We start from the raw sequence: 25,467 nt of genomic DNA, 5'->3' as shown, positions 1-25,467 counted from the left end.
ACACCTTTCAGGCTGTGCCTCTATGTGTTTTGCAAGGAGTGTTCTCTACCTTTTTCTCATAACTGAAAATTAACTCATTTTCAAAAGATTATGAAACATAAAAACATTTTATTAGGTTTCCCATCAGCTGTTAATAAGTGGCATGAATATGCAGTTCTACAAAATGACACAGGGCACAATAATACATTTATAAAAGGTGAGCAATCAGAAAAGATAAAAAAGAAAACATCGGCAAAGTTTAGGTACTAGCAGATTTTAATGTTGCTTTTAGGATAAAAATCACAATTGTCTGAAAGCTAACACCTCAGAAAAATTTTGCTTCCACAGAACATTTATTTTTCTTGGGTTCTATTGTAAAATATTATTTAAAATGTCACAAGGGCAGCATAATAAATGGTACTAATCGCTGAAAAAAGATTAAAGAAGGTATTAAAACAACTATAAAATATTCCTGAATTGGAGCACTTGAGGTATCACCTAGAGCTACCATACTCTGCTAGTTTGTTCTTCAGGAAAAGAACATTTTTATCATTAGCAAAAAAGTGCTGCTTATTTTGGCTGAGTGCATATGGTGGTAATGTATTTAATTTTCCTTCTCAAAAAGCAGAGTAAGGACATGGTAAGTGATGTTACTTTTGTCATTCCATCAATTAATGGGAGCATGCAAAGGCCCAGAAGAGTAAGGCTTGCCAATAGCCACTAAATCTTGAACTTTTGAAAAAAAGTTATCTGATGCCTGTGATTTTGTAAAAGTTTTACCTATTGCTTCTATGAGGTTGATACCTCTGTTAACAAAGCTGAACACGGGGGGCGGGGGGAGCAGCCTTTCATATTAGCTGTGGCTATTGATTAGTTGGTAAAGCAGTTGGACTACAGTAAGCCTCAGAGCCCTAACCTTCAATAGACATTTCGGTTTTCAAGCCTTAGTCTCAATTCTAAAGATCTACTCTTAATTCTTATGCTGAAGAGAGAGACACTTGCTCTCCTTCTTTACACAACCAAATGAATACAAACAACCAATCTTGCTGAAGATAAGGACAGTGTTGAGCAAATGTGATATATTTTACCATGCTTATTTGTATCCGAAAAGATTGTTCTGTTAAGAACATTTTACTCATCATGCACACTACAAATGCTGGTGGGGAGTAGATTAGTTGGATAAGTTGAAGCACAGAATTTACTTAACAGAATAAAATTACATAAATGCTCCATGGAATTCCAGACATGTTTTTATAAACCGATTTTTTCAAAATTAAAAATATTACCATTTTCATTTTGACTCTGGCTCATCCCTAACTTTCTACACAGTTCAGTTAATCCAGGAAATGAGGACTTCCTTTTAAAATGCGATATCAGGCCAAAATTTTATTACAATTAACATTAAATAAAAGTAAGGGCTGTTAAACTTAAGGACTCCAAATTGGTTTCTGTTCTTTCAAGTGGAAAGCTAATTTAAGATATATCACATAGTGGGCCAGATTCAGCCTTAGTGGGACAGGAACAATTCCCACTGGTCTCAGTCCTCCCACGAGTTGAGCACTATGGCCCTTAAGTACTTTTCTGGACTATGACCAGAGTGCTCAGTTCCTTGCAGGACTGAGCCTACTGAATGCAAATGGGGATGTACTTGCCTTCACCAAAGCTGAATTAAGTCCATTATGTCTTGTACACTACAATAACGTTGTTACTTCCATAATTAAATTTATCAGTACAGTTCTTTGAGTTTAAAACATCTGAAAATTACTTTTCGTAAATTCTATAATACAAGCAGTTGAGAAGCAATTTCAACAATCATTCAAATAAGAAATTTACAAATTTTAAGGGTATGTCTACACTATGAAATTAGGTCGAATTTATAGAATTCGGTTTTTTAGAAATCGGTTTTATATATTCGAGTGTGTGTGTCCCCACAGAAAATGCTCTAAGTGCATTAAGTGCATTAACTCGGCAGAGTGCTTCCACAGTACCGAGGCTAGACTCGACTTCTGGAGTGTTGCACTGTGGGTAGCTATCCCACAGTTCCCGCAGTCTCCACTGCCCATTGGAATTCTGGGTTGAGATCCCAATGCCTGATGGGGCTAAAACATTGTCACGGGTGGTTCTGGGTACATATCATCAGGCCCCCGTTCCCTCCCTCCCTCCGTGAAATCAAGGGCAGACAATCGTTTCGCGCCTTTTTTCCTGAGTTACCTGTGCAGACGCCATACCACGGCAAGCATGGAGCCCGCTCAGCTCACTGTCACCGTATGTCTCCTGGGTGCTGGCAGACACGGTACTCCATTGCTACACAGCAGCAGCAACCCATTGCCTTGTGGCAGCAGACGGTGTAATAGGACTGGTAGCCGTCATCGTCATGTCCGAGGTGCTCCTGGTTGCCTGTGTGAGGTTGATCAGGAGCGCCTGGGCAGACATGGGCGCAGGGACTAAATTTGGAGTGACTTGATCAAGTCATTCTCTTTAGTCCTGCAGTCAGTCCTATTGAACCATCTTATGGTGAGCAGGCAGGTGATACGGATTGCTAGCAGTTCTATTGCATCATCTTCTGCCGGGCAGGCAAGAGATGAGGATGGCTAGCAGTCCTATTGTACCATCTTCTGCCCAGCAGCCATGAGATGTGGATGGCATGCAGTCCTTCTGCACCGTCTGCTGCCAGCCAAAGATGTAAAAGATAGATGGAGTGGATCAAAACAAGAAATAGACCAGATTTGTTTTATACTCATTTGCAACCCCCCGTCTAGGGGACTCATTCCTCTAGGTCACACTGCAGTCACTCACAGAGAAGGTGCAGTGAGGTAAATCTAGCCATGTATCAATCAGAGGCCAACCTAACCTCCTTGTTCCAATAAGAACAATAACTTAGGTGCACCATTTCTTATTGGAACCCTCCGTGAAGTCCTGCCTGAAATACTCCTTGATGTAAAGCCACCCCCTTTGTTGATTTTAGCTCCCTGTAAGCCAACCCTGTAAGCCGTGTCGTCAGTCGCCCCTCCCTGCATCAGAGCAACGGCAAACAATCGTGCATCTGAGTTGAGAGTGCTGTCCAGAGCAGTCACAATGGAGCACTCTGGGATAGCTCCCGGAGGCCAATACCGTCGAACTGTGTCCACAGTACCCCAAATTTGACCCGGAAAGGCTGATTTAAGCGCTAATCCACTTGTCAGGGGTGGAGTAAGGAAATCGATTTTAAGAGCCCTTTAAGTCGAAATAAAGGGCTTCATCGTGTGGACGGGTGCAGGTTTACATCGATTTAACGCTGCTAAATTCGACCTAAAGTCCTAGTGTAGACCAGGGCTTTGTTAGGTAAAGAAAGTTCCAACAGTTGGGTTCATGTCTCTGCATGCAATATTGTCTTTAGGTAAATAAAACTTTAGACACACTACATAAACTAGTGGTCAAACTTTGAGAAAATTATCATTGTGCCTTTAAAGAAAAATCTGATCTATCAAGTTATTTTCTCAAGGTTTGAGATTGAAGTATTATCAGTAGTATTGAAGTACACCTAAGTGCCCCAATCATGGATCAGGGTCCTATTGTCTAGGTCAGTGTCTCTCAAACTTTCCAGGCTACTGTACCCCTTTCAGGAATCTGTTTCACCTCACTTAAAATCTATTTGTTTACAAAATCAGACATAAAAATACAAAAGTATCACAGCACACTATTACTGAAAAATTGCTTACTTTCTCTTTTGTACTGTATAGTTATAAAATAAACCAATTGGAATACAAAGATTGTACTTACATTTCAATATATAGTACATAGAGAAGTATAAACAAATCATTGGCTGTATGAAATTTTAGTTTGTATGGACTTCCCTAATGATTTTTAAAATCACTGTTGTAAAAGCCACTGTTGTAAAACTAGGCAAAGAGCTAAATGAGTTGATGTACCCCCTGGAAGACCTCTGTGTACCCCTAGAGGTACACGTACCACTGGTTGAGAATCACTGGTCTAGGTGCTGTACAAACACAAAAATAAATATTTGACCTTAATAAGATCAATGTATTGTTCTGATGTATAACGTTGGTAACACACAATGAAAGCTTTCAAATGTGAATTAAATACAGTGTTTATATATTCATAGAGTTTAAGGCCAGAAAGGACCAATGGATAATCTAATCTGACTTCTTGTATATCACAGAATAGTAAATGTCACCCAGTTACCTTTGTATTGAACCCAATAACTTGTGTTTGACTAAAGCATATCTTTCTGGAAGTGATCTAGTCCTGATTTGAAGACACCAACAGATGGAGAATCCACCACCCCCCTTGGTGGGTTGTTCCAGTGATTTATCACCCTCACTGTTAAAAATGTGTGTCCTATTTCCAATTTGAAATTGTCTGGTTCCAGCTCCAGCCATTGGTTCTTGCTGCACCTTTCTCCACTAGATTAAAGACACCGGTATTTTCTTCCCATGATGGTACTTAGACACTAATCAACTCATCTCTCAATCTTTGTAGATATATTAAATGGATTGAGCTCTTTAAAACAGGGGTTCTCAACCTTTTTCTTTCTGAGGCTCCCCCCTCAACATGCTATAGAAACGCCAAGGCCCACCTGTGCCACAGCAACTGTTTTGCTGCATATTCAGTAGATTCAAAGCCAGGGCCAAGGTTAGGGGGTAGCAAGCAGGGCAAGTGCCTGGGGCCCCATGACACAGGGAGCCGTGTGAAGCTAAGTTGCTCAGGCTTCAGCTTCAGTCCCCAGTGATGGGGCTTGGGCTTCAGCTTTCTGCCCTGGGCACCAGCGAGACTATTGCCAGCCCTGATCTCAGGTTTATTTTGGCGAACCCCCTGAAACTTGTTTGCGGCCCCCGCAGGGGTCCCTGGTCCCCTGGTTGAGAAGCATTGCTTTAACACACTCACTGTAAGGCATTTCTTAAGCCCTTGAATTTTTTTTTTGGTTCTGTTATGCACCCTCTCCATTTTTTAATTTATGGGAAGCACTTTAATGAATTAAAGTATTTTAATACATTTACACAGGGGATATTTCTATAGAAACACTACATATTTAATACTGAACTAGCCACAGACCAAACTGTTAGATTAAACTGTCTCCTTTTTAGTGAATCTGAGTCTTTTCTTCATATTAAAGTCATTTACCAATTTTAGGGATTTTTAAAAAAAAACTTAAACATTCATCTTAATTTTCACAAAACTTTAGAAGTGGTTGCTGAATCAGCCAGGATCTGGAAGATTTTATAAAGGAATGAATGAACATGTTCATTATGTCAAAAAGTTCCAAGCCATCATTACAGGGCCAGTTATACCATATTTCATTATATAATATCTAACAATAGAATCACAGGCTCCATTCCTTCCTGAGATACATATATATCTTACAACTTGTCCGGAGTTGGATGATGTTTTGCAGGTTAAGCAGGCAGGGTTAAGAAAAGGATGCAGCACCTGTGATTAAATCTTAGCCTTGACCATCTTTATTGAAATGGTTTTCAACAAAATCTGAAGACAGGAACCCATCTTCCTGGATGTGTCCATCACTTATGACACAGTTTGGCACACAGGCTTTTTGTGTAATTCTCTTGAGTTGCCCTGCGTTAGGTGGTCAAATAGTAGAGCTTTTCCTCTAAAACAGGCAGTTCAGAGTACACATGGGCGATCATTGCCGTTCTTGGAAGTGTCAGATCAACCGTCTTCCTCAAGGTTCGGTTCTTTCACCAATACTGTTCAATGTGTACATCAATGACTTGCCAGTAACACTCTCATGCAAGTTTATTTATGTCAAGGACATCTGCTGCAGCTATCCAGCTCAGTCCTTCTCAGAAATTGACAAGGTCCTGAATGATGATATGAAGCTTATGGCAGACTATTGTGGTTGATGGCGTTTAAAGACGCGCTTTTGAAAGATGGTTTCTGGCGTATTTCATCTGCACAATGCAAGCACAAGCCACAAGTTAAATATTTTCTTAAACGGCCAAAGTCTGCAGCATGACCCAAACCCGGTTTACCTCAGCATGATATTGGATAGGTCACTGATGTACCAGAAGCACTTGAAGAAGCAGCAGCCAAAGTTAGCACTCAGAACAACCTGTCAGAAAACTGGCTGGCTCAATCTGGGGTGCAAGCGCCCGGACCCTTAGAACATCAGCCCTTGCTCTCTGCTATTCAACAGCGGAATACTGTGCTCTTGTCTGGTGTCACTTGTCTCAAATGAGGCTGATTGATGTACAGCTTAACAAAGCTATGCACATTGTTACTGGAACTTTACGTGCCACTCCGTTGCTGTGGCTGCCAATACTTAGTAGCATAGCATCGCCCCGTATTTGCCGTGAGGGGACTCCATTATGATGCTGGCCAAGATCCGTTAGAAGACCTGCCTTTGTACACAGACCTCTTCAACCATCTGCTCTTTATGGTCACTTATGACACCACAGGACATAACTGTAGAATCCGTTTGGCGTAACGAGTAGTCACGATGACAGTCATTAATCACTCTCTCATCACTGACCCAACCACCTGCCTACCAGGTTTTGATCTGCCAGGGAACCTGTAGTCATCCCTGAACCGGTTTTGAACAGAACAGGGCAACTGTGTGGCCAATCTCTTCAAATGGGGTTTCTCTAATGACCCATGATGTAGCTGAGGTCAACTTTAAACTATGCTGCATATCCTTGACAAGTACCCACTGACTTCGACAGCAGCTATTGGCTGTTCATCTGGCTGACGATGATGCTACCAATGGCAGGACACTTTGTGCATACGCTTAAGAAGACTGAAAATATTTGTAGCCAAACCAAGCAACCACCACCAGCAGCACTGGTTCAGTTTTAGAGCTTTTGTTGGTATGAACATATTATTAGGATAGAAGATCAATGAATTACAAGAAATGCCACTACACAGTTGTCAGCCACATGGTTGCCAAAAGCTTCAGTGATGCAGTGAGTGCCAATTATCGACATAGATTGAACATCCAGACCGTCTTAAGGACCTAGCAAGAGATTGATCCAGGTGGCACTTGATCTTCTAGGAAGCCTATAACCTTTTGGGATTTGCTTTGATGATATCCTCAAAACCCCTGCTAAGCTACTACCTAACCCTGGAGACACCTAAATTCCCACTGTTTAAAGTACACTAAGTTTCTGCCTGAGGGTATGTAAACTGCTACCTCAGTCTAGGTGCCTGGGCTCCTATCTCATGCCTAAGTTGCAGTGGGAGCCTCAAAGCAGCTGAAACTGAACATTGCTCTGCCTATCTCACCTGCAGGACCTGATCCGGCAGGTGTGCTCTGAACATACCTAACTCCACACAAAAGGACCACTGCATATTTAATTATTTAATTAAGGACCACACAAAAGGACCACTGCATATTTAATTATTGATACGTGGGGACAGCTTCAACAGGAGACACCGAGACTCCTTCACCCCAAATGTCCCATGGGCCAGTGATTAGGTCACTCACCTGAGAGGTGGGAAACTCCTATTCAAATCCTTCTTCTCATCTGGCAGAGAGGGGAGCTGAACCTGGGTCTCTGACATCCTGTGTGAGTATCCTCATCACTGGGCTAAAAGTTATAAGGGGATCCCGCTTCCTACTGCTCCTCCCATTGGCTTTTTTTGTGTGCATTTAGGCATTCACCAGCACCATTCTTCCAATAAATGGGTGAGGTGCCTGACTCCAGGACAGGATTCAGAGCTGTGGATCCCAAGTGAAAATAGATGCCTCTCTCCAGCCTGCACTTAGGCTTCTAACTTCCTGAGAGGGGTGGGGTTTAGGACACCACCACCACCCTCCTCTGCATCTGCTATGGGCTAGCTTAGGCAGTTCCCTGACTAGGGTGCTGGCTTTTGTGGGTCCAGGTCATAGGTGCTTATTATTCCCCATGCTTTGTATTGGGAGCCTCGGTACCTAACTCAGGGTTTATGGACATCACTGTGGGGTAAGGTGCCTAAATGTTAGGTACTGCAACATGCAGCAGTGCAACACCTAAGACCCTTGTGGATTTGGGCCCTTGTTGCTAGGAGAGGGCTAGCAATTGCTACTGCAGGAGGATACAAGGTAGCAGGATACAGGAAGAGGTGTGTAAGAGTTACACCAAGACTCTCTCATTATACCCCTTACTTATTATACCTCTTAGGAGTTAGGTTAGGAACTGTTTTCCTCAGTTCATGTAACTGGTAAAAGCAATTGTATCTAGGGTATTTGCATCCTCTATTTTATCTGCTTTAGCAAAGCAATCCTCTGTTACTCAGTGTGTGAGTATCAGAACCCACTGAAGTTTACAGCCTGTAGAACCTAGTGCTTGGAGTACCTGCAGTGTTTGCCTCCAAGCTCATGGTACACAGAGTATACTCTCAGACCCCTGAAGGGAAATGGCATACCACAACTCTGCAGTGGGGGTCAGGTACCATATATGAGACCAAGGCTAAAAATGTAAACTGATAATGACTTGTTCATCCAAGGCACTGCTAGCTCTCAAAATATACTACAGAATATCACACAACACACTCACATCACTCCTCAAAAAGGGCTTTGCCTTGAAGTTTATCAAAATCAGCTTCAGTTGGACTGAAGAAGTGGGAAGAAGAGCAGAGACAAATTCCGGATTTGAGGATCCCCTTTAAGAAAATCACCTGCTACCAGTTCCCTCTTTAAGCTTGAGTCACGTTGCCAACCGCAACTGCAGCAGTATGACTCGCTCTCTTTGTGAATCACCATTTAATAAGCAGGGGGCTGCACTCTGCACTAACTTAAGTTTCCAAGTGCTTTAAGGCCACACAGAGAATTCCATCAGTGTAATCGTGAGTTGACAAAGGCAGAGATACTAGCCAGTTCTGCATCAGAAAGAAAACAAGTCATACTTTCTTTACCCAGTGCATCTAAAATAGCAGGTTAGGCCACAGCTGAGCCTCCAAGAGTAGAAGGGAATCCAACAAGATTCCTTAACCCCAAAACTGAATAGTAAGCAGAAGACATATTCTTTTATCAGGACAATTGATAATCCTCCATTATACCACACCGTATCAGATTTCAACCAAGGAATATTAACACTTCAAGTTTGGTGTCGGTAAAATTACCTCAAAAGTGTTAACGGAGCAAGCTAAATTAATATAACAGAATACTATGGTACTAATTTTTTTAAAAAACGTGTAACACACTTTTTCTGGCTAAAAATACACTGGCACTGCAATCTGCCTGTTGATCAATTTGCTTACAAGTTCTGGGTGCCTGTCACCAGGAAACTGACAGATGTTGGTAGGTTGACTGGCTGATACAGACCTAGTCAGATCCCATTTGTGCAGATTTTTCTCTAAAGTTATGGAATACCTTTCTTAATTTCCTTGAGATAGCAAGGCCTTTAAAGGTCCCAGAGGTGAGATCCACACTGGCCATATTGCTATCAAAGCCCTGGACCAGCTCACTCTGATCTGCAAGTTTGCGAAAGGGACAATGTATCTGTGATCAGGCTCTATTTCGAGCATTTGATTGCTTGAGGTGAAAGAAGTCCACTTGTGTATGTGGCATGTTGATAAATATCAAGCCCCCTAGCAGCAGGCTCGGGGACACAGGTTCAAGAGGGTACAGAAACCACACCGCATGCCCAGCCACCCATTCATACACTTCAGCCCCACCCCATCATTCCACTCCCACTGGCCAATCACTGCACAATGCCCAACACCCGTCCCAGCAGCAGCCAATTAGAAGGCCCACCTGCCATCATCTCGGCCAATGAGGTCGCTCATATGTCAGTCGAAGGTCGGCCGCGTGCATCCGAGACTCCGCCCATCTCCCCTCGCCGAAAGGGAGGAAGTGCTGGCAGGCGGGAATCGGTCTCTTTTCTTCCCACCCCAGGTCCTAATTCCGAGGCAGCATCATCCGCTCAGGCCGGCGAAATGAGACGGGACGGCCCGCCCTGTGATTGGCTGCGCCGGGGAAGCCGGCTGGGCGCTCATTGGCTGCCGGTGTCGGCTGCTCGGCCGGCTGAGGAGGCTCAGCCGCACCTGGCACAGCGCGGCGGCGGGTGCGGTGCCAGGCGGGGAGCGCGGCAGCCCCTTGCCCACGGGGCCCAGGTGAGTAAGGGGCGGCCCCTCCCGCAGCCTGCGCGGGGCTCCGGCCAGGGCCCTGCTGGCGGGCACCGGCTCCAGCGCAAAGACCGGAGCTGCCGCTCGGGAGCCTGGGCAGGGGCCGGGCGATGCTGCGTGGCGGGGCCGCTCGGCCCGGAGCGGCCGGGGGAGCAGAAGCGGCAGAGCTCTAGGGGCGGGCCCGGCTGAGGTACTGGACGGGGCTCCGGGCTCAGCGCCCCGCCTCAGGCAGCCGCGGGAGCCCGGCTCCTTGGGCAAAGGTTTCCCAGCTGGGACCCGCCCCGCGGCAATTAGCGCACGTCAGCCCGCCGCTGGTGCCGCTGCTCGGGCGGCCGCGCTTCAGAGGCGCCTGTCCCGAGGCTGAGCGCGGCGTGTAGCCGTTACCTCTCCCTCAGTGGCAGCTGCCGCGGCGGGCGCCCAGCCCTGCTCGCTGGCTTAAACAATACTTCGGCGCTGTGTCCCCTCCCTCCCCCGCGTTAGTGATGCTTAAAGCTGAGTTCATTAATTGGAAATGTTTCTGATTTCCTCTTAATGATGCTGTGGTACATACACTGAGCGCTATTTAATCTATTCTTTGGGGTATTAAAACAGTGATCTTTTTATATGTTCTCTGGATGTCATTCACTGCATATTAGTGAACCAAGATGGGTGAGTTATCTTTTATTGGTTTCAGAGTAGCAGCCGTGTTAGTCTGTATTCGCAAAAAGAAAAGGAGTACTTGTGGCACCTTAGAGACTAACCAATTTATTTGAGCACAAGCTTTCATGAGCTACAGCTCACTTCATCGGATGCATCTGATGAAGTGAGCTGTAGCTCATGAAAGCTTGTGCTCAAATAAATTGGTTAGTCTCTAAGGTGCATCTTTTATTGGATCAACTTCTGTTCGTGAGAGGAGACATACATATGGCAGTGGCGTGGTATTTGTCAATAGTAATTGCTTATAAGTAATAACAGGATATCTTAATATGCCATCTTTGGAACTAAACTCCCTATCTTTGACTTAAGTAGTCTACATCTATTGGTCTATAAGGTGTGTTGCAAAACCCATTTATTTTTGTGGTCTTTTAGAAATGGGAAGTATGGTGAGATTTTTTTTTCCCCAAGGGGGTGGTGGAGGATGCAGGTATGATGCAGTATTTATTTCCCCTCTGGTTAATTTTAGGTAGTTTTATTTTAAAAAAAGCTTACAAAATTGCAGTGATAAAAGTTCTCTTGACTACAGGCCGCTGCTCTGGCTGCATTGAGAGCTATGTAAATTAGACAGTTAATTTAGGGGGGAGTGTAGGTATTAAGATTGTGAAGTGTGGAGCAGTAGGAGCCCTGTGAGATTTCTGGCTTACTCAGCTAAAATTCCTCTAGGGTAAGTTTACTGAATGGGCAGGTCTGCCACCATTTGTAAGGTTAGTTGGAGTGTTTGGGTCTCCTGAAGAAATTAGTGCTACCACTGGCCCTAATTTGGGAGCTGTATCTCTGGTTTCCATCTTGTTTATAACTGACTCCCTACTCAAGAGTTTGAGGAATGGAGGGAACACTCTTACTCCCTTGCTATTTTCACCTTCCACGCACACCCTACTCGAGACAAACCAGTTTAACCCTAGGAGTTGTATTTTAATAACAACCTAATATGAATCCATTTTTCCACAAATTAAAAACTAAAAAATAAATCAATTAGAAAAATATTCCACTGCAGGATATTGAACCCAAACAAAGCATTGTGCTAGTGCATGAGGAGTAGAAAGAGAAACTAGCCAGATAGCAAAGAGAAATTAAACTGATCTCTCTGGTTTCATAGCCCAAGCTAATAGTTCATTTGCAATGGCACGGTCAGGTCCTACCATTGGCTTTCCCATTGATTTCAATGGGATTACACAAAGCATTAGGGCTCCATGTTTAAGATAGTAAATGGCTAACCACACTTAATTTTAAAAACTTTTAAAATTAATCTAAAATGCTACTACTAACTTGAGGACTTAAGGTTGTTTTTTTTTCTTCATTTTACAGCAATCCGTTATGTAAGAAGAATAGAGTGGATCTTCTCTGAATGGCTGTAGTTTTGTATAATGTAGTTGTATTTTACTTAGGAATGGGATCTCTTTTTTTTAAATAAAGATTAATTGTCAAATATTTAATTTCAAATGCAAGAGTTAGCTAATAAAATTAGTTATGGGCTACATCCACAGAAGGATTTAGGTGTCTTATTGTCACGTTAGGTGCTTAGGTCCAAAATGTCCATCCTCAAAACCCTTGCTCAGCTGCCATCTAACCCTGAAGGCCTTATATGCTTAAGTTTCTACTGGTAAACTCCTACATTTCTGCTGGTGGGTATGCGCAAAGCTGCCTCAGCATCTAGCTTATCCCTCAGCCTCAGTGGGATCCTTGAACTACATGTTCCCCTGCTTGTCTTGTCTGTGGGACCCAATCTGGTAGGCATTCTTGGAGAACATCTAATTGCAATAAAACACTGGCAGTAGTGTTCCCTTTATACCCAATAGTTAGAGCACTCACCCAGGAGGTAGGAGATTCAGGTTCAAATCTCCACTCTGTCTGAATCAGAGCAGGGACTTGAACTCAGGTCTCCTACCTCCTAAGTGAGGGCTGTTACCACTGGTGCCCATCTCCAGGAAAGGGTTCACAACTGATTCCTGATGCCTCTGAGTTAGGCATTTAAATCCCTTGCTTGAACACTTCCTACTGGCTAGTTTAGGCAGCTCCCTGCTCAGCATACTGGCTTCTGTGAATTCCCATTTTTAGGGCCTAGTTCTCCCTCATATGTTGTATAGGGAGCCTGGGCACCTAACTTGGGCTGTGGATTCCACTGGGTGGCAAGTTGCCTAAAGTTAGGTGCTGCAATGTTAAGCTCAAATCCCCTTTGTGGATTTGTCCATTTGCTTTTAAATATAGCCTTCACCAATTTACTAAAAGACTCCTAGTTTATAGGCCTGGCTTCCCAGGTCTATTTAGTATCTATAAAATAATAGTTGTCTTAATTGTCAGTCTTGAAATTCCACAGGATCTGCTTTTTCCATTAGGTATTATTGTGTAGGGCTTTTTTTCACTAGACCATGTATACTGTAGGTGATCACCATTAACTTACATTTACAGCAGTTCCTGAGCCATACTTAAGCATGTATGTGGTGCAGGCGTATAATATACATGTATGTATGAGAGTGGCTAAAGTAATGACATACTTTGGCCTTCAGTGATTTGATATGTTCAAGATACCATTAATTTGCAAATGTCCTTCCCATTTAGAGCCTGTTCCTGCTGAAGTCAATGGCAAAACTCCTATTGACTTCAGGGGAAAAGGATTCAGCTGTTCTTTTACTCTTTGGAAAAGTGTCTTAGGGCATGTGTTTGGACACTAGCTAAATTGGCTTAACTTTCCTCAGAGTGTGACTTTAAAATGCAGTGTACGCCTATATGGATGCTCATGCAGAGGTGGTCTTAGTTCACTTTAGCTTAATCCTTTAATTCAGTTTAGTTTTCCTGAGTGTTCCTGCCCTTAAACTGGTGGTTCCAGATGTCAGACAGTGGTTAGCTTAGAAAGAAACTAAGCCTTCTTAATGGCTGATCTTGAACTTAAATTGTAAATTTCTATACAGGTGAAAAAAGAATGGAAATCCTTCCAGACGCAGCTTCTCTGGCAACAAAGCTGAAAAATACTCTAATCCAGTACCACAGCATTGAAGATGGTGAATGGCGAATTGCTAAGAAAATGGTAAATGATCCATTTACTACAACTTTTATGTAATTGTACTACTGTTTTTATCAGATGATTAGTAAGTCATTTTTTCCCCTTCTTCTCACACACCTAAATAATGGTAGTTTGTTACGCATTGCTTTCAGATGGAATTCTCTGTACAGCAGAGGACCCAGGTCAGCTTCACTCTTGCTTGTCTGCTTTGAGTCCTAATATTGACCTTTTGGGGTCCGAGGCTTGAGCAGAAATGTTTTATGTCTTTACTTGTATCCACAGTTGGGAAGGTATTTCACACTAGAAACAGTTCTCCAAGTTTTCCTTTATAAAAGTGTGGACTTCCCTTGATTCAAACATTTCTACTTCTACTTCTTTCTTTTAAGATTAGGAATGTGTTCTGATTTGTTTAGTGCAAGTTTATCAAATTGGTAGGAACAGGTGTAAGTTAGTATTTTTGCCACTTGCTATGCAGTAGCAGCTTTTTGGGCCTTTGTGGTCTGTTTTCAAGCAGATATTGGTGACACAGAATCACATTTTCCTAGTGTAATCTGCTAATTTACAAAATGTAAATCCTATTTCTTAAAACAGGAGTAGTAACAAACATCGCGTAGACAACTCCCTTTTTGGAGAAACCTCAGAGAAGGGACCTCTGTGCTGATGTCTATGCTGACCCCAGAAGCAGATGTCTTGCACCAGCTCTGTCTCTTTCTTGGGCCTCAAGTCTCATAGCTTCAGTTTCCTCTGACCACTCTAATCTCTAAATTTTACACACAGGGAAACTTTTAGTGCAAGGCTGTTCACCAAGGCCTGGACAGGTGGGTCTGGGTATCTACTTTCCTTTTGTGAAGTTATTCCACTACCCAGAAGAAGCTCAGAGTTCAACTGCCCAACAAAGCCACATGACTCTGGGTGTGATTACTGTGTGGCATTTTTACTCTCTTCGGGAGGTTCACCCTGAGTGTTTATACACCAGTGATCCCCAGTCTGAAAACAAGTCCCTCAGGATAGCTCCAAGACACCTAAGCATAGTTTTATACTTTTCATTCTTACTGTGTCTTTTAGAGAATGTGGTGTTACTGTGTCAAACTCTAGTGGGGTCCTGCAGTGGTCTGTCCTGGGTCTACTACTATTCAATATTTTTATTAATGACTTGGATAATGGAGTGGAGAGTATGCTTATAAAATCTGAAGATGACTCCAAGGCAGGAGTGTTTGCAAGCATTTTGGAGGTCAGGATTAGAATTCAAAACAACCCCTGACAAATTGGAGAATTTGTCCTAATTTAAAGAGATGAAATTCAATAAAGGAAGGACGAAAGAAAAAACAAATCAAATGCACAACTATAAAATTGGGCATAACTCCGTCGGTAGTAGTACTGCTGAAAGGATCTGGGGGCTGTCGTGGATCACAAATGTGAGTTAACTGTGATGCAGTTGCAAAAAAGGCTAATATTCTGGGGTGTATTAACAGGCATATCCTATGTAAGACCCGGGAGGTAATTGTATTGCTGTAGTTGGTACTGAGGAGTCCTCAGCAGGAGTACTGTGTCCAGTTCTGGTGTCTCACTTTAGGAAAGAAGTGGACAAATTGGAGGGAGTTCAAAGAAGAGCAACAGAAGTGATATGTTTAGAAAGCCTCTCCTCTGAGGAAAGGATAAAAAGACTGGGAATGTTTAGTCTTGAGAAAAGACTGGGAGAGGAAGGGAGACCTGATAAGACTTCAAATATGTTAAGGGCTGTTACAAAGAGGACTGTGTTCAATTGTTCTCAGTGTCCGCTGAAGGTAGGACAAGTCGTAATGGACTTAATCTGCAACAAGGGAGATTTAGGTTACATATTAGGAAAAACTTTCTAACTAGAAGGGTACTTACGCTCTGGAATAGGGTTCCAATGGAGACTATGGAATCCCCATCATTGGAGGTTTTTAAGAACAGGGATGGTCTAGGTTTAGTTCGTCCTGCAACAGCATGGGAGGCTGGACTTGATGACTTCTCAGGGTCCCTTCCAGCCCTAGATTTCTATGATTTTAGAAAGAGATTAGCACAGAATGGAGTTCACTAAAGTCTTTCTAAAATATGTAGGTCATTTCGAGTTTCCTTGGAAGCAGAAGATGCAGTGTAATATAGGAGTGGTGATTATTCAGGGAAAACCCACTGTTACAGAATAAGTGACTCACTTTTTAAAAAACAAGAGATGTATGTCTCCATGTACCCAATACTGATTTAAAATATGTTCTTTACAGTGTGTCCATCCACCTGAGGCTTTTTGCTGTAGTTACTTCCAACCCCAGTTCTGCCCAGCAGTTGACTTGGGTGCATCTGAAGACTGAGACCTAGAACACAGACATGCATAACATGCTTTTACCGAGTCCACACAGTTCAGGAAAAAAGTTTTTAAACCTGTTAGGCATAACTGACTTTAAGTTCAGCCAACTTGAATCTTTGGATGGTGTAGACCCGCCCTTAGACACGAATGTCCTGTAGTTTTAAGGGTATATCTTCACAGCATAGTTAGCTCGAGGTATAACTGAACTGTTACGCCAACCCAACTCCCTTCCACACATACAAATCTGTAACTTAAGTCATGTGGGGCTTTAAACTCTAGCTAGATGGCCATTGTGGGGGAGAGGGTTGGAGCTGGAGTGCTACTGAAGCTCGAGCTAGTAATGCAGTGGGGACTCAGCTTAAGTTTCTTTTGCTGAGACACACTCCAATCTTTTTCTTGGGTCAGGAAACAAATTTCACATTTATGTAACTGTAAACCATTTGTGTGATATTGCTGTATTGACTAGTCTTACATATGGTTTCTTGCTAAATGTTGTCTCTAAGGTGCCACAAGTACTCCTTTTCTTTATATGGTAGTACATTGTTACTTTTTCCTGGTGTCATTGCTAACAAGTTTCACACAAAGTATTCAATGCAATAATTTCATGGCTAAACCTGATTGTGTTTTAATAATAATGTAGGGGGATACAGACTTGTGCTGAACCTATTTTTAGTCCCTGATCCAGCAAAGCACTGAAGCATGTTAGTCACATTAACGCACAGGCTTAAAAGTTAAGCATATGCTTAAGGCCCTGATCCAGCAAAGCACTGAACTTTAGGATAGCGCTGTTTCTGACAGATTTCCAACACTTGATACTGAGAAACAGCTCATTTGAAAGAGTGCATTTGCATGTTGTTGGTAAAAAAACAAATTGATATGTTTTCATGCCTAAAAACATGTAGAATTTCCCAGATCTAAAATTGATACACACTTTAGAAGTGGACATAATAAATATGGTATTCTTCCTCTTTGTTTTCCAGAAAGATGCAACTGTGTGGCGGAAGCCATCAGAAGAATTCAGTGGATACCTGTAAGTTTACCTTCATACTAGATAAGTAAGTTTGTGGGACTTTAGGACTTAATAGAAGTTGGAAATGGGGGATGTGGAAAAACCCATTAGAGCATCCAGTCCATCACCTTGTCAGTATAGAATTAGTCCCTATGATACTTATCTTAGAGTTTGACATTTTAATGCCTGCATCTTGTATATTGTCTATAACAGACATGCAACTGTCAATGAAGACTCAGTGAAATTCTTGCTCCTTGGATATAAATGGTAAAACTCCCATTGACATCAAATGGGGCAAGATTTAATCCTTAGTGCTCTGACTTGCAGATGACTTTTCTAAGAACTCTAAGTCCAGACTTGCTGGCACTTGCATTTGACAGCTCACCTTGCATAATCCTGGTAACCTCATTTACCATGGAACCCGCAATGGGTTAAGAAGCCGTCCTATGGTTGGGAAGAGTTGTGTATAGTGGGTTTCTTGGCAGGGATGGGATCAGGTAACTTGGTGAAAGCTTTCAAGAGCCTACTAAAACAGTTTCAGATGACTTTTGAATGTGTCATGGTGTAAACTAAGATCTGTTTGGTATTGGCTACCAAAGCATATTGTGATTGCTCATTCTCAATGGAAATTACCATTTATTTGTGCTTTATGGAGATTTGACTCCTCCTCACCCCTTTTGTTTTTCCTTTGTGTTTCTTCTTTGCCTTCCCCTTCACTACCATCCCCTTTACTTTTCCTTGTCCCTCCTCTTTTCCCTAGCTGACTCTCCTGCTCCTCATTGGGAGAGGAACAGCAAATTGACAAGCTGTTTCAGAGATAGAGGATGTCGGTTTTGCTCTACCTCTCCATTTACCCATGCAGTGAGAAATACAGTAGTGATGTATTGCAGAAAATGGCCTCACTGTAGGTGTCAAAAAGAGACCGCATGAATGGGAGTACATCAGCTTATTGGCCTTAAAATAAATTTTAAAAAGCTAAGGAGTCATATCACATGGACTGAGAAGAGGGCTTGCAATTTGAGAAATACAGAATGTAGCTTAAGAACCTCTCTCTCTTAAAATACCAGTTACTGCAAGGGAAAGGACTGGATGATTGAATAAGTCTTTTCCTGTACCTGAACTTTTCTGATAGAATTGTTTAGTTTTTATCTTCAGATAATGTGTGTATAGTAAGTGGAAAGCATAAAGGATTTCATATTTTAAACAGCTACAAAGCTCAAGGAGTTATAGACGACATTACCAACAGAGTAGTAGATCACATTCGTCCTGGACCTTCTAGACTAGATTGGGACAACTTAATGACTACAATGGACATTGTTGAAAAGTTTGAAGAGGTAAAAATTTGTCTTCTAGACTTATAAATAGAACATGTATTTGTGTGGATGTAAATATGTATTCTACAGTGCATCACAGCAATTGCATCATCTTATGGTGATATAGCCTGAGAAGTTAATCCATGCACATGTCTATACATTTAATCTTATGGTATCATCTCACATATATGCTCCTGTATGTAGTAGTCTTTTTAGTAGCTTGTTGAATTGGGACAGAATTCCACCATTGCCAAAATTAAGGATCAAAGGATAAGATTTAATAGGTTATGCTCTGATATCTTCCAATAAAAATCCATGTTCTGAGGGAATTAAAATGTCTTATTTTTACTTTAAAAGATATAAAGCTCTAAAGACTGCATTCATTAGGTGGGATGTAGCTTTTTTTTTTTTTAACATTGCAAAATGATGCATAGTTTTGACAAAACTACCAATTCACCTGTTCCCTGTAGGCTGGCTCCAGTATGCCATCAGGATTTGGTGCTTGGAACCTGAATAGTGACTGTGGTGGGTCAGGACTTACCAAAAAGATAGGTGTGAAGTTCATTACGTGCTGACTGTTAGTCTTGTCCTGATCACTGGGGACATTCAGTACAGCACTTCAAAGCCTTTGGTTTATACATCGATCACTTTTTACATCCAATTTTCCTGGCTGTAAGTTAGATCCTTACAGTGAACTATTTTACTTAGTGTTTAATACATAGAACATTAGTATCCTCTTTAGAATTTTTTTGTTGAAGATTACTGCATTCTACTTTATTACTAGCGTGGTGAATCAAAAGCACTTTGCAGAGCAGCCTAGTAGTTAGTGAAAGACTCCTGGGTTTTATTCACAAAACTTTTGCGTGTCCAATTTTAGACATCTAGAGCTTAACTTAGGCCAAGGACACTCAGCTTCTGTTGTCTTTACTTGCAGTTGCTCAACACCTCTAAATTTTAGGCACTTAAGGCCTAATGTTGGACACTTTTGAAGATTACGCTTTAATCTGCACTTTACGGTAGCCATCTGTAAAATGGGTAGCTTAGAAGGGAAGGTGGGATATAAGTAAAAGCTTATTTTTTGTTGAAAATGCTAGCTTCTTATGAACATTAAAAGTTGACTTTGGTGATACATGGTTCATTGTTTTGCTGTCCTCCTGAAGAATTGCTGTGTAATGCGCTACACCACTGCTGGCCAGCTGTGGAACATCATTTCCCCAAGAGAGTTTGTTGACTTCTCTTACACTACTCAGTATGAAGAGGGGCTTCTAACATGTGGTAAGATGTCATTGGCCACTACTTTTTTCTTATTTTGAAACCGATTACCATATAGTTAAGTGCGTATGCTGTTCTGAGCCCCTTTAAAACTGGAACTTTTAAAGGCTTTACAAGATATACTAGAGTGCTCCTGTATAGCACTTTACATATTCAAAGCCACATACAAACATTAGCCAAGCCACACAACATTCCTGCATGTTAAGCAAGTATCACCATATTATGCATGTGAAAATTGACAGAGAAACTGTGATATGCCCAAAGCTACACAGTGAATCAGATGGAGTGGAAATAGAACTTGCTTATAAATGGGAGTCCACTCTGGTGTAAAGTTATTGCTTGTCCAGTGAGAGATGGTTTGAATGAAGAATGGGCAGCCTCTGTGCATTAAAACTAGAATCCAAATCTTGGCTATTGATCCAAGCTTCTCTGAAGTGTGCCTGTCACTACTTGTAATATCCATAAGTAGAGACTCTTACCTTGTATTTGCTCTTTCAGACCCTTTATTTCTTTCACATCTCTTCTACTTCCCCTCCCTCCTGCAAACAAAATCTTTATTTTGGGTCTGTTGGCTAACTATATAGTGGAGAACATTTATGCAAAGGGCTGTATTTTCTGCTGTAGGATGTCAATGAGAGATGTGCCCATGGATCCAAGAACAGAACTAGACCTGCAACTGTGTACATATGACAAGAAACATGGCTTCCTGATCCAATCTTTTATTGACTTTTTTGTAACTTTTTTTTTTTAAATTAGGTATAAGTCTAGACTATGGAGAGGTGAGACCTAATTTTGTCCGTGGATTTAATCACCCCTGTGGCTGGTTCTGTGTCCCTCTTAAGGATCGTCCTGACCAAAGTCTTTTGACGGGCTTCATCCAGACTGAACTGCGAGGGATGCTTCCTCAGTCTGCAGTAGATACTGCCATGGCTAGTACCCTGGCAAACTTTTACTCTGACCTCAGAAAGACACTGAAAACAATAAGCTATTGACCTAGATTTCCATACATGTCTTGCAATCATCTGTTCCTCCTTCCTGTATTGTATCAAAGCTTTGATTAGGTTAGCAGGTGCTGCCTAGGGTGGTATGCATACATCCCTGGCTCAACATGTGGGTTTGTGCTCCCTGCTGAGCTCTGAAAATGTACAATGTAAAGACTGAACATACAACGTCATCTGCTTCCAAGGAAGATAGCTCAGAATTGGGGCTCAACTCTGGTAAATACTGAGTGACCTAAACTCACTGAAACAGGGGGAGTGGATGGGTACTCATCATGTTGCAAGTTCAGACCACCTGTGCTGCCAACATCTCATTGAAAATAGAATTTTACAGTGTATGCTTTTTTATTTTTAAGGTGCTCCTTTAAAAGATTAAGAAAGATATAATCTGTATGTGGAAGTTTCTACTTTTTATACATTTTAGTTAAATCCAAAATGACATTTTAAACAGTCTTTATTAAGGCTCAGAGTGGAATTCCCCAAAGGGATATTAAATTAGGTATCACTTAAAAATTGAGCTCTTATTTGAGATCTAAAGAGTCACATTAGCAAATTCCTATGTTGTTGGCATTTCCTAAATATTAGTCTTATCTATGACTAAGAGACTTCTTAAATACAGTAGTTATGTCAAGATTCTAAATATTTAGTAGGAATGCATTTATAGCTGCTCTGAGCCTATTGATGTCAACAGGGGTCTTTCCATGGTTTTCATTCGTGATGGATCAGGCCCATGTTAATCAAAGCACAAAACACCAAGACATCCATCCATTATTCCTTTGTGCAATCTAGCTTTTAAAAGCAGAAGTGTATTTATGTATCTAAACCTGCATCTACTGTAGATTGGGTTTTTTGGTTACTGTTGGAAACCCTAACCCAGTTTTCCCCACAGTTCAATTAAAACAAAAATCACTCAGTAACATTTTTAAATCTCTCCTCTACCCTCTTTTTCTTTTGGATTATATCCTCAAATTTGTTGAGGTTAAATTCTATATCTGCCTTTATCAGCTCCTTCCATATCCAATGTGGCAGTTTATAGCTTTTCCCCCATGTTAAATGACCGGACATTCTCTGAATTGAAAATTGGAGTAACTAACCACACTAAAATGCTCTGCAAACATGAATATTTTGGGTTTTGTTTTTTTAAATGTAAATCTCAAGAACTTGGGTAACCAACAAGCAGAAACCCGAACTCTAGTCTCAGCCTAGTCCTCATATGGCTTTGAATAAGTTTTTAGACAGGAGGTAGATGCCGTAGGCTCTTCTGACAATTCCATTGGATACCTAGCTACATCTTTAGGTACCTAAATGCTCAGGGCCAAACTAAGATATTTTCTATGCATCTTTCGCGTTAAGGAAAACTACGTAGTTACCCATGCAACGCTGCAAATGCTTAAAGGGTATGTAGTTTGTTTGATTAGGGTTTACTTTAGTTGTGTGGTGGATGCAGTGAATATATTTTAATTTTTTTTATAATTTTCAGTGACAGAAGTATAGCAAGTAGCATACCACAAGTGATGGAGAACTACAGGAAGCTTAATTATCATATATACAGCAAGCTTAAAGGGATGTGCAGATAAAAGTAGGCCTAATATTTAGATTTGATTGAAACCAAAGTTCAGAAACCTATGATCAACAAAGTTAATCAAAAACAAATGTTATTAGAAACTCAATTTTCCTCTGCAGCATTTACAACCCATTCAGAACATTGAGCGTTGTCTAAACATAAGTTATTTGGGGAAAAAAGGATTAAATAGTGAAAACAGATTTAAAAAAATCCTCACTTTGAGGTGTTTAGTGGAGATAAAAAAAAACAAAACACGCACATAATTGGAATCAAGTTAAGTCATCTTCTGTGCCTATCCAGCCAGAGGAGGCAGGCAGTGTCAGATCCTCATTGGGTTTGTGTGCGTGTGTTCAGCCTGTGATTCCCCACTTGTATACTCTTCTCCTCTAGATCCCAGAGTTAGGCCCTTCTTTTGGCTGGGGAACTATAATTTGTGATAGGACTAGCTTGACCAAGAGAAAGTGGAGCTGGCAGGGGACATCCCCTTCCCAAACCTGCAGGGATTCCTAGCCTTCATTAATACCATGAGTCAGTATTAACTCAGGCATTCTTCCTTTCTTGGACCTGGACCCTCCCATTCCTAGAGGGAGGTGATCCAAGGGCAGAGGCCAGTGTGGAAGACCCTAGCAGCACAGCTCCATTGGAACAGCATGGTTAAGGATTTAGAGGAAGTTCTGTGAGAGCTCACAGATTCTTCCCAAATATAGGAAAATCTGGGTAATTATATTTAACCTCCATGTCCTTTTCATAGCTGATGCATCTAGGTCATTCAAAATATTAATATAAAAATTGTCAGTTTTCGGTCTTTGCCATTCCTTACCTCTCCCTGAAGAGTGCACTCTAAACATCTCATTTATGAAGGCACTTCAGTGGTGCAGAACAATTCAAAAGGAGCACCAGAAACCCTTTTGTAGGAAGGTGTGTTATTTATCACAAGGCACTTTACAGACAAGACTACAAGGTTCCTGATCTAACTCCCTTTGTAGTCACGGGATGTCTTTGTAGAAACTTCAGGGGAATTGTTCTGGGCACTCAAGGAAGATATGCTTACTCTTGATCACCAGCCTATTTTGTTAATGTAATTTTTTTCAAATGGAAGGAAAAATTGATAGTATTTTAGGAGTAATGTTTAATTACCATATTCTCTTTACTTTCCATTCTACTTCCGTTTCTCTATAGAAGTTGCCTTACCCTAGTGAGGTAACTTTTCCCAGTGACACTACTGGGGATCTAAAAAGCTCAGTTCATATCTCCTGTTGAGGTCCATAGGAATTATGTGTTTACCAAGGAAACTAGACTACAAAGCATGTGCACTTTATTGCTAGAGGTTTTCACAGTCATTTCTGGAATTATATAACATCTGTTAGCCCTGGTTTTGTTGTGCAGTGCACAGACCATGATTTCATGGAGTGATTATAGATTAAGATGCTGAACTGCAGCTCTCTCCAATCTGCTCTCCACTCTCTCTCTCTAAATAAAGAATCTGCCCACGCTCCAAAGTCAGTATGAATGTATAGTCTGTCCTTATTACATTCTTGGCACAAAGACCAGCAATTAACAGCACCCACTTCTGTGATGATTTGGCTGTAGGTACAGCAGGCTTCTTGTAAAAACTGATTTCGTTGCAGAGTAACATGGCAAGCTAATGTGGTTAGAATCATTCAGAGGCTGAGAGGGCCTACCAGGCTGCACTTTATCTATGTTTAAGGCACGCAAACTAGTTTTGCACTTTTCAGCACCTGCATGCTATTGCTAATATCCAACAAGCCAGGCCATGTTTAAGGTAACAGCAAAGCAAAAACTCTGTAGGAGAGATCAGGGCCAGATATTTATTTTGACATAAGGAAAACATCTGACAAGAACTAAGGAATTATACTATGACTAGAAATTTAGTCCATATATTGGATGGGGAATGATTGAAGATAGGCTCAATTTGAAAATTGCCTCAGGCCCCCACTTTGCAACTGTATCATCAAATCTGTGCCTGTAATTATCAGTGTTGCAATTTTGTGAATACAATTTAGACTAATTTGAGTTAGCAGGAGTTCAGGTTGCTCAGCACCACCCACTACTGGGCTCTCCGCTGGTCATCCTGCGCAGTTTGACAAAGGACATTTAGAGCCTGCTCCAGAATAGCACTTTCTCAGGGCCTGTGTTCCATTACTTGCAAAGTTAGAGTTCATTTGGCAGTGAACACTTGCAAAGAAAAGTATCGTCCTTACAAAAAGAGTTATAAAAAATCTTTTACTGCTGTAAACTAGTAGTTCTAAATACATTGCTGGCACAAGTGGGCACAATTCTGTTGAAACCAGTTAAGTTGCTTCTATTTTCATTAGGGTTGAATATAGTCCATGAGCGTGTTGGAGTTATTTTTAACGGACAAAAGCTTATAATGTATCATAAGATTGTATTTATATTTTGAATATGGTTGTGATGTGAATTAAAATGAACACAGACTCTACTTCTTTTCAGTACTTTTACAGAGCGCTATGCTTACTCCATTAAGAGGCAACAGTTCCATTAATTTCACTGAATTGTCTAATTAAAAGCTGCTAAATGGCTGAAGGCAATTAATGATGCTCTTCATGGTTTTCTCTTGGAAAAACTAGATGTATGTATTTTGACTATCACAGCACAATACACACAGGTTTTTCATAGCTTTGAGTGTTTGGAAGTCCCTGGAAAAATATATCTAAATGCTCTTACCAAAAACTTGAAAGTCTTTTCTAAACATAATTCATAATAACTTTCGCTTACCACACCCTTGCAAGAAGACTATGGAAATTGGCTAGTCCAGGTAAACAAAAAAAACCCAACCCCATCACATGTTTTGGCACTCTAGCTTGTTACTGAAAAGAGTGAAGAACTTACCATCAAAATAAGTTACTCATCTTAGGCAAATGGGCCAGTAAAATTCTGAAAATTGCACACCCTAGATAATGTAGGATGTAATTTAAGTGTTTCTAGACAAAATTCTCTCTTAAAAGATTGAGCCAAAACTCAATGAAGCAAAGGGAAAGACATCACTTATATAAGGAGCTGCACCAAATTTCTCTCAGTGCAGTCCATGTAAGGGCTAAGCTGTTTTATAGCTCCTGCCCTGAGGACTGGGAAGGGCGGATTAATTTCTACTCCTGGGGGGCTATGAATCCCCTTATGCATAGGGCTCTACCACATTCACAGCCATGAAAAACACATCATAGACAGTGAAATCTGGTCTTCTGTGCACTTTTACTGTATACTATACAGATTC

At 41.4% G+C, this 25,467-nt stretch overlaps 1 protein-coding gene and 1 long non-coding RNA gene across 2 annotated transcripts in view; one reads left to right on the top strand and one right to left on the bottom strand.

Moving 5' to 3' along the window:
- Positions 1-10,003, bottom strand: part of LOC141987530 (uncharacterized) — an 84,292-nt gene extending 74,289 nt beyond the window's left edge. The window contains exon 1 of the long non-coding RNA XR_012639556.1: positions 9,668-10,003. This is a non-coding gene — a long non-coding RNA (uncharacterized LOC141987530). The remainder of the gene's footprint in view (positions 1-9,667) is intronic.
- Positions 9,902-25,467, top strand: STARD4 (StAR related lipid transfer domain containing 4). Its single transcript, XM_074952945.1, has 6 exons — positions 9,902-10,026; positions 13,641-13,756; positions 17,039-17,088; positions 18,275-18,401; positions 19,541-19,655; positions 20,409-25,467. Exons 2-6 carry the CDS (start codon positions 13,652-13,654, stop codon positions 20,642-20,644), a joined length of 633 nt encoding a protein of 210 aa, XP_074809046.1. The 5' UTR covers positions 9,902-10,026; positions 13,641-13,651; the 3' UTR covers positions 20,645-25,467.

Source organism: Natator depressus, chromosome 5, assembly GCF_965152275.1.
Source record: "Natator depressus isolate rNatDep1 chromosome 5, rNatDep2.hap1, whole genome shotgun sequence".
Taxonomy (NCBI): domain Eukaryota; kingdom Metazoa; phylum Chordata; order Testudines; family Cheloniidae; genus Natator; species Natator depressus.
The sequence above is the reverse complement of the archived record's forward strand: the minus strand, read 5'-3'. Positions and strand labels throughout refer to the sequence as shown.

Excerpts from the sequence above, each read along its gene's own strand:
- STARD4 (XM_074952945.1), top strand. The coding sequence starts at position 13,652 with ATGGAAATCCTTCCAGACGCAGCTTCTCTGGCAACAAAGCTGAAAAAT. Across the intron at positions 13,757-17,038 it reads GGCGAATTGCTAAGAAAATG|AAAGATGCAACTGTGTGGCG; the intron begins GTAAATGATCCA and ends TTTGTTTTCCAG. Across the intron at positions 18,402-19,540 it reads TTGTTGAAAAGTTTGAAGAG|AATTGCTGTGTAATGCGCTA; the intron begins GTAAAAATTTGT and ends GTCCTCCTGAAG.